The following is a 10,150-nucleotide window of genomic DNA, read 5'->3' as shown; positions in this document are numbered from 1 at the left end:
GTAACTATAGTTACGTGTAGCAAAATGGCACCTATCACGCTCACTAAAGTCTGCACAACAGATTCAATAATGTTCTTTCGATATTTTGACTTGTTTGTTCTCTCTTTTTCTTCGTTATTCATTAGGAGGACCAGTGGCCAATTTTGCTACTGGTATGACAGCTCAACGGGAAATTTTCCAGTGGTCCAATCTGCTCCTGTCTAGAAGGAAAGTAATAACAGTTTGGGACAAAATAGCGCTAATTTGGTCATGCAATTTGAATACAAGTTTAATCGATTTTCAGATAAACATTGTTTCTCAACCTCAGTGTTATGTTGCAATGTAATTATTTACCAGTGGCATAGAAAGCGGGGACCCGTCCCACTTTCCAGTGTGTCCCAGTAAAAATTCATCACAATTAGGAAAATTACTCTCAAGAAAAAGAGGAGAATGCATAAAATTTAATCCAGAAGCCAGGAGCTACCAATGTTTTAAGGCGAGCCCTTGACCCCGGCCATAATGGGTGCGCTTGTGACGCACGTTCCCTCGCCTTGCTCGGCCAAATAAACTTTGGTCTCCTCTCTTTTAATTTGCCATCTATACACCTCTTTCTACGTCTCTGCTTCGAGAAGTTATAAGCTGATAACTTAAAGACGTAATAAACGCTATTTTGTTCTTTTCGAATGTATAATCCAATATGGTTTAGAGGTCAGCGGAAATCGAAACAAAGTGATAACACTTTAGCTTGGTGATATGTTGCTAGAAAAAAATAAATAATATTTTTATCCTAATAATATTGTAATCACTCAATGCGAGTCAAAAGGTGGGTACTCCTCGTTTATAGAAAATAGACAGGATTGATACCTTATCTTTTCTTTCTCGTGGTAAGAATGGAAGGACCAGGGGACGTAAATTTAAGATTTTTCATGATAGAAGTTGACTGCGAATTAACTAATTTTATTTTTCGAACAACTTTTGGTTTGAATTTCGTGCAGAGCTACACGAGGGTTATCTGCGCTAGCCGTTCCCAATTTAGCAGTGAAAGAATAGAGCTAGTTATCACCATCCACCGCCAACTTTTGGGATACTCTTTTACCAATGGATAGTGGGATTGACCGTAAAATTATAGCGCCCCCACTGCTGAAAGGGCGAGCATGTTTGGTGGGACAGGGTTTCGAACCGTGGTACCTTAGAATGCGAGTCAACCACTTGGGAAAGATTGGGAAAGTTCAAGAGGTTGTTTGATAAATACTTAAAATTGTTTGATGAAATGATAGGACAGCTCTTGTAGTCCTTTAAATGTTATATTCGGTTTATTAGCCCAATTAGCCTTTAATAGGCGACAAAAAATCAGTGCTATTTCTTAGAAGTATAGACGTATAAACACTTTTGAAATAAAACATCATAAAATATGCAGATAAAGTTTATGTTTCTTTGTCAAAAATTTAAGTTTTAATAGTATAATAGAGTAAACTATAATCAAGCAAGAGTCATCTATACTTCCCAGATAGCACTATAAGTGCTTTATATTTCATGAACTTTCAAACTGTTGAATGTGTTGGGAATATAACAGTATAAAAAACCGAAAATATAGAAAACTGCAAGGTATTATGAATAATACAATTTTATGTTATGTTGTGAAGGCCTGTTGCTGATGGTGTGTGATTATAATTAACCTTACATTTAATGAGAATATAGCGAACGAATTTAACTCCACAAGTCTATTATGATAAGTTATTATACTATTATTTTATCCAACGTGTTATTAAATGAAAGGGATATACACAGCAATTAAATAAAGCTGTAATTTGATTATAAAGCGGGTTAAATTTATATTTGCTCCCTGATAGCTCAGCAGTAAAGCTTTATGTTTGATAACAAACAAACAAAAATTATAACTGTCTGCCTATAAAGAGAAATATATCACATTGCATTGGTTTTAAAAAGTTGAATGAAAGAGCATAATGCTTTTTTTTATATTCCTAATCTCTGTTGATAAATATGAGTATTTGTTTATTTTTCCAGAATACTTTAAAATTATGATATCTAGTACAAAATATACTAAAAATTTTAAGTGACTGATACAATTACTTAGAACTTCACAAATCTTCTTGCTTGCTGTTCGTAGCGTCCACCAACCAAACAACGTCGAATTTATGCGCGTGAATTTAAGGAAAAAGTAATGACGCAACGTCGTGGTAGAAGTGCGCATCACAGTATCAAGATGGCGGGATTTCGTGATGATCAAAAGTGCACATTTCCTCTTCAGAGTATTCAAGATGTCGTTAAGTTGTTTAGAATTGAATTGGAAAGAGGAGATGAACCCAACCTCGCACTTCTATCTATCGTTGTTGGCAGTGTAGAAAATTTGCTGACATGCAACAGGTATTTGTCACCACGTAATGAAACTGAAAGTGAACAAAACGTGAAACCGAACTTTCCCATCTTGGAGCTTAGTACTGTAGAAGCGTTATATTGCAAATTCGAGAGTCAGATTAAAGGATGTGTCGATGTAACCCAATACCGTGGCAATTCATATGCCTCCCGAGAGCTTGTAAAGAAGACATCAGATATTATTTGGAGCTCATTAACCCGCAGTTATTGTAAAGACAGAGCACATTTACAAACACTTTACAGTTATTTGACAGGTGAGAAAAATTTCGGTAAGTTAGAGACTACTGCACTGAATGACTTGGCGTACCCGTAAGTTAAGCTGTAACTAACGTTAAAGCGTGTTAATGTACGCCTAACGCAAACGTTAATTAGGCTTAGCGAAACGTAGTTAGGGTCCAGACTGCCCATTTTTATTACACACGTGATCATTGAATACTATTTTACCACTCGTTATTATGGCTAGGAGTAGGAGCAATTATCATACTCACTTTTAAGTAATTTATTTTTTGTGCTACAGTTATTTAACTTAAGGTTTCAAATTATTTTACCATTCACATGATTCAGGAAGTTGCTAAAATACTGAGAAAAACCATTACTGGCATTAGTTAAAAATTTTGGATTATATTTGTAAATTGTATTTGGTTAAAAAATAAAATGTACAAAATCAACTGAAAAGTGTCAGTTTCTCACAGAGAAAGGAGTTGAATTTTGACCTTCTGGCTTGCAATGTTTTCTGGTTTTATATATTACAGGGCCCTTATTACTATTAGTAATATATGAGTTAAACAAAATCACCATGGGGTGTTGGTAATTAATGAAAAGAGGGACCGAGACACTTATTTTACAAAAAAAGTTAGTGGCATGTAATGTATTGAGAAACAGTGAAATATTTGACATATATAGGGATATTGAACTGTAGCAAACCAAAGTTCAATAATTATACTTATCTCTTGTATGCTATGGTCATGCAGTTTGTAAATCTCACTAAAGTTGGGAAGGCCCTTGCAGTTGGTCTAATAGTAATATGTAAATGTAATGGGAAACCAATAAGTTATGTTGATAACTATTTGTTGAGGATGCTGTGATTGGTAAATCAAACACTATCATGAGCCTGAGCATTGAACTTCATGGTAGTGGGAAAAAGCATCTCGTACATGCGTATAATATACTTCCTGTTTTAAACCTGTTATTTGAGTAATGTTTTGCTGATTTTAACCAGTTTTTTCCATCATAGTACACAAGTTGAAATCTTGAGATGCCAGTGAACAAGGTAAGGGTGCCTTAAAAGCAAATTTTAATGTGATAAATCAAATTTTTAGAATAATTTCAGTATAGAAATCGCATGTTTCTGTGTGTGGAATTCCCATGGAATGTTTACTACTACTACTACTACTACAAATATGGGCTGTGTAGATGTGTTTTGACATGTAAACGTGATTAGCCCAGGCCAGTATTTGTTAATTTCTGATTGTTTTTACTTTATTATAGGCTATAGTTGTTTTTTCTTATTGAACATAAGTAAATAAAAATTATATTTGGAGATAAATTTTGATAATTGTTATTAGTATTGAAAAGTAAATTTCAATAAAAATAGAAGATTTATGTAATGGTTTGTAAACTTGTCCTGCTTTAAAACAATTTAGTGGACTAATCTAACACCCTCATTTTCTTTAAGGTAAATAATTTTTAAGGTCTATTTTCAGATGGATGATAATGGCACTGACAGTGTCATGGATGAGGCAGTGCCAAGTGGGACTGCTAGTATTATATGTGAAGTAAGTAGCCTAAGTATTAAGACATTTCTCATTACTAATTAATTTTTGTGTTATATCAACCTATCTCTTTTTCACAAAATAAATATAAACATATGAGTCAAGATATTTATTTCTAAAAATTGTTAAATAAATGTACAGATTCAACAGTAATGAAAAGAAATGTCTTTCTTTTTCAGATGGATGGTAACATCACAGATGTGGTTAAAAAAAAGTCAACAGTTAGAAGACAACACTCCATATCAATATGTACCCACAAAGTTTTCAAGAGAGCCTTTTAGCATTCATGCCAATCAGGTGACAAATGATATTGTCTGTAATATAATCCAGCATATGAAAAAATCTGGTAAGATAGGGGAAAAGTCACAGGGTGCTCTTTCTTAGAAAGGCATTTAAGAATGCTTGGCTACAGTTGACCCAAGGTACAATACTACAGAGCAAAATATTTGCATCTGTCTGAAGTGTTTCAGCAGAGGTCTAGTTTCTGAAATGCAATGATTTTCAACACAAAGAAAAACTCCAAGCCTTTATAGAGGAGCCATTTGTTTTATCTGGTTTTCAGGTGCCACAGAAGCAACAAAAACTGACTTTCAAATGAAAAAAAGAAAAACAGGTATTCAAACAGAAAATTGGTAACATAATGAACTTAAAATTGATGTTTGAGAAATATAAATGAAGGAAAATCAGTCTTTAAAATGCAAGGTGTCTGAAAAACAATTTTAAAGATAGAAGAAATTAATGCCCAGAAGAGGAAGAAACAAGTTGCATTAAAACTGTTAAATTGGGATAGGTTTACAACAGTTATTGTAAATGATGTGCAAAGTACTTCCTAGTGCTTGCTAAGTTGAAATAAATTTCTGAAGAAAATGCAAAGGTCAAGTGTCTTAAGCTCAAAAGTGCCAAGAAGAAGGTGTCAATAGAAAGAATACTCACCACAGTGAAGGTTGTTAGTTGTGACAAGGATCTGGTGGAAGAAATATCTGAGAGATTAGAAGATTAATGATCTGAAACCTTGAACCTCTGAAATAGAAAACAAACTGACAATTAGCCTGAATGAGGTTGAAGTACAAACATAGGATACTGGAAGATTCTTGTTGCCTCCAATATGTAAGCATTGCAGAGGGGAAATGCAGTGATATTATTGCTTGATCATATGGGATTTTTACGGTTAAAAATTATTTGGCCCATAACAACTACATCAACTTGATATAAATTCAGAAAAGAGGTTAAAATCCTCTCTCTCTCTATGGTATAGAAAGTCAACTCATTGGCATGATAGACCTTACTCTGTAATATAATGGTACAACCAAAGCTTACCAGCATATTACACAAATTGAGATTGCAAAAGAAAATGCAATCTTTACAGTTGGAATGAGGAAGGTGCTTGGGGGCTGAGGAATACATGCAATTTATCCAAGGATCCCTTGCTAATTTGGAAAAACTGGTGATTCACAGATAGATGTGAATATTCTGTTCAACATCACAGATATAATTATAGATCAAGTTATTATCAACCCATGCATTGATATAAATCTTGTTGAAGTAAAGGGTGGTGCACTGAACAGTTACAAGTGTGGAATGCATTTTCTGAGAAAATAATTTGGCAGTATGAGAAAGTGACTAAACAGTCAAGCAATGGTAGGGTATCAAAATTGTTCAGAAATAGGAAAGAATGTGGAGCACAGCCAGTCATAGAAGCATCAGGATGTAACATGGACTTGTCATATCATCTCACATCAAGGCTTGTGCAGCCATCTGAATCTGAAAGTTCTTCAGGGAAATTGAGTTCCAAGCTCTTTTATGGTTTTTTTGGAAGCTGGTCTTGTATATAGTTCTTTATGAACAATTAGTCAATTACTATACATATCTGCTTTTGGAATTCTTTGAAAAGGTACATCTTCCCACAAATCTCAACAGTTTATGATACTATTAAGAGTGATGGGTATAGTTTAAGCTTTTGTGCCGTAGAAATAATTGGCAATTGTGTAACTGGACCGTGGATGAGGTTTATACTAACATGTGAAAACATCTTTGTTTTGAATAATCCTCTTGAAAAAACCATGATATAGTTATTAGCTTGGGCAGAAAATCCATCCTTGTTACTAGATAACAATGCAACTTTAGTGTTCAACTTTGTAGACTTTCTGAAAAGTGGTGTCTTTGCCATCTAGTAAAATCAAGAGGTGCTGAACAAGATGCTAAATGGCATAAACCGCTGGTAAACATGCTGACAACCATCATAGGTGTCGTCACCAGGCAGAAAGATGACCAGCTCCTGGGTAGCCAATTTTGGAACCCAAGTGAAGAACTGAAAAAGAAAGAGTAGATCATATGCTTCTGACAATATTGGTGGTGAGAGGCATTTCAGCTGGGCATGTGCATACAAGAAACATACTTTTAGTGCTTTAGTATTGATTCACACAAACAAGATTGTTCAGTGGTTCTTGGGATTTCCAGAATGTGAGAAGAAACATTGCTAGTACTATATCTGAAACCAAAAAGAAACAGAAGATAGAGAAAGAGAGAGAGTTAAAGCTTCATTAGTGTTATACTAAGGAAATCGAAGGAATGCACTTGAAACTGGCTGAAATTGAAGAAAAACCGTTACTGAATGGAATTATTATTGAAGACACTTTTAGGTTCTGGGAATCTCAAGAAAAAGTGAAAGCTGAACTTGCAAAATTAAAAACCAAAACTGGCAAAATGAATGCCCTGAAATGTCCAATTCAGGTTTATTACAAATGCCTAAGAGAAAAATTCCAGTAACCTTTACAGGATTACAACTCATATACTTACAGAATATCTTCTGTCCATTGTTGATCAGTCATAAATGACAAGCTGAAATCAGTGTTGTGTAACTATTCAATCATAGTTGGAAGTGAGTTTAGTCAAAAATGGGATAACACCTATTGGCAAGAAAAGTTTGCAGAACTCATAGAACAAACAATGAGCTTGTTATGAAATTGTGCTACTGTGGAGATCTGAAAATATTGTTGACATTCTTCCTTGAGATTTGATTGTTATATCCTAATAAAATTATGTATTAACTCTGTGTGTGTGTGTACATTTTGCATGTAACTTAAATTTTATTCTTAGACTTAGACATTGAATGTATTTACTATAGATGTAAGTGCTTAAATATTTAATGGAAAATTTTACATGTGTTATGATTTACATAAATTACAGTCTGTAGAAGAATGTTATCTACAAACTACAAATAGTGTTTCAACAATCAAACTACTTCAGCAACTTCATTTTTTATTGAAATTTTGATGATATAAATGTATTTACAATGTATGTCATAATCAAAAGTAAGAAAGAAAAATCTCAGTAGGATTACAGTACTAGTAATCTTATATATGTTGTAAAGTGTGGTGTCTGTCTGAGCATTCGTTTGTCTCCCGTTTGAAAAGCTGCACATGCAAAAAAAGCTCAACATTCACTTTTGAAATGACGAGAGAACAGGCATGAATAATGTTGATGCCAAATTTTATTTTTCAAGCAGGATATTTTACACTAAGTTGTTAGGAATTAGTCACACTATCATTCACATTTCAAAATATGACATAACTTAAAAAATAGAAATGTAGATTTACTGCAAGTTATTGTTGAGTGACTCTTAGCAAGACTGAAATGCTCGACAATTACTTTTTATGGTGGATGGTATAAGTCGCTCAGAGCTTTGGGTCTGTGTGAAATCAATAGTGCAACACATCTTTTTTAAAGTCTGAAATAATTTATATTGATAGATTAATTTAAACTTTTCCCATCACTGGGGATGGGTACTTTTGCTTGTGTTCTATATGTTCTTGTACAGCCGCAGTTTTAATTTGCTGCCCCTAGGCTAAATGTATTGTGCTCCTCTTCTAGGCTCTTGTATATATTAATTTTTTCCACATTTCATTTTAAGAGTACAAATTTATAGATTTATTGTTCTGTCTGTCTTTTGGTGCAAATATGAGTCTTGTTTATTCGTTATTAAAACAGCTGCATCCCACTGTTTTAAAATTTTATTTATAATTGTACATTTTCCTTTTTGCAATATATGTAGTCACTAACTTACAAATTTTTATGTCTTGCTTTTAACTGTGCAAATTTATATATTGTCATAATTTATTTATTGTCGAATTCCCAATGCTCAAAATAGCAAAGGTATTTAGTATTTCTTCTACAATGTTTGATTTGCAGTAACTTTTTAATCTTTTCAAAAGGGAAAAGATCTCTGCAGTACAATTTGTCACAACTGTTGATATAATATAAAAAAAGCTATTGTAAAGCTATGTACACATTTGGATACAATATTTGCTGGGAAGTATTTTACACAAATTGTAAATTGGTAGTTAGCTCCCTTTTACATTTTCAATTTTTTTCAAATAGTTTTGTAAATGAAAACATTCATTTACAAAAGATTCCTCCAAATCATATTTGAAATACTCTCATAGGTTCTCAGCAAACACAGAAATTTCTGATACTGATATTATGATCATATAGAATAAGAAATTAACCTTATATATATATATATATATATTGTATATATTGGTTAGGTTCAAATTGCTGATGATCTAATTTCTTTTAGAAGTTTGTCATCTAAATTTTTGATTTCTTGACAAGTCTATTTCTCTTTTTCAAGTTTTATCAGCTTGCAGTTTGTGTTTCAGTTTTTGCAATTCATAATTTTGAAAACGATTTTATTTTTGCTGTTTTTTTGAATATGTTATAATTGTGAAAAGTCTTTATAAACTGTATTAATGAATCATACAAATGTACCACTGCTCCTAAATCCATATTAATGCTTTGATGTTATATACTAACTGCAATAAATCGCTCTGAAAAAGAGTTCCAAAAAATAGCCGAGAAAGTTGATTCTAACTATTCCATTTGGCATTTGAATACAGCAACTTCACATTGTGTGGGTGGTGTTTCTGTAGCATTTTCTACTGTTGTTGTCAAAGATGTTATAATACCATCTCAGTTTTCACTTAAGTTAGAACAGCCATCATGGCAAGCAGATCATCTAGTATCAGACAGTCTTCTTAAGTTTTTACTGCTTGGTTTTTTATTTGAAATTAAAATTTCCCATCTTTGAATTGGTAAAAAGCAAATAAAATGTTCATTTATTATTCCCTCTGATTTAACATATCTCAGAACAATGGCCAATTGGTCGTTATGATGTTTATCAGGTATGGAATCTACAATGATAGAGAAGTATTTTGTATCTTGAACTTCTTTTAGTATGGTATCTTTTACTTCTGTAGCTTTCATGTGAATGAATTCATTGCAAGTTCAAGAAGAAAAATAAGATATTCTTCCAATGTCAGAATTTCCATATTTTGCAATATATTCTGCCAAAAATAGATCAAATTCAGCAATTAGTTCTAATGACATCAAAAAATTGGCATTTTGAGGAGATTCTCAAACTGTTCTTGTTTTAAAAGCAAGTCCTTGAGAAGAAAGTTTCTTACCCACAGCAGTAACTCTCTTTAAAATATTCCTTCAAGAATCAATATTTCAAAATTTGGTCAGTGAGATGAGATTGAATACTGATATTTTTGGCTAAGCATAATAGGGTCATTTCTCATTTTTTGTGTTCAAATAAATTGTCGTGGGAACTTGGACAGTAGTTAAAATTTTTCCAGTTCGTGTAACTGTCCTGTGATAAAACAGAAGTACCTCCAAACAATCGACATGAAGAACAAAAAAACGGCTCCCAAGCTAGGTGAATAGACAAGATATTTTCTATTCCTTGTTTCTCTATTTACCAATTGCTGAAAAAACATAGTTCTCATCAATGCATGTGCTCTGTCAGAATATATTTTGCAGTTCTTGAAAAATCACAATCTAAATTCTTTTTAACACTCTCCAGATGGGTCACATGTCAAAGGCCATGTCATTGCGTTTGTTGACTTGCATTTAAAATTTTATTGAACTAACATTTCGTGAATTTATGTCAGTAAGTTTGGTATCAAATTGTAGATTATAATTCAAATTTTAGTATTATACATTAT

General features: G+C 32.8%; 1 protein-coding gene across 5 annotated transcripts in view; it reads left to right on the top strand.

The window, feature by feature from the left end:
* Nucleotides 1-2,108: 2,108 nt before the first annotated feature.
* The window catches only part of LOC106472730 (menin-like), a 68,531-nt gene continuing 60,489 nt past the window's right edge, over nucleotides 2,109-10,150 (top strand). Inside the window, exon 1 of one of the 5 annotated variants that reach the window (XM_022402124.1) lies at nucleotides 2,109-2,642. In XM_022402124.1, coding sequence (XP_022257832.1) covers nucleotides 2,162-2,642 — 481 coding nt within the window. In that variant the 5' untranslated portion in view covers nucleotides 2,109-2,161. The remainder of the gene's footprint in view (nucleotides 2,643-10,150) is intronic. The other 4 variants (XM_022402128.1, XM_022402121.1, XM_022402132.1 and 1 more) reach the window with 4 other exon arrangements.

Source organism: Limulus polyphemus, unplaced genomic scaffold (assembly GCF_000517525.1).
Source record: "Limulus polyphemus unplaced genomic scaffold, Limulus_polyphemus-2.1.2 Scaffold123, whole genome shotgun sequence".
Classification (NCBI taxonomy): domain Eukaryota; kingdom Metazoa; phylum Arthropoda; class Merostomata; order Xiphosura; family Limulidae; genus Limulus; species Limulus polyphemus.
Note: the sequence above shows the minus strand (reverse complement) of the source record. Positions and strands in the feature narration are given on the sequence as shown.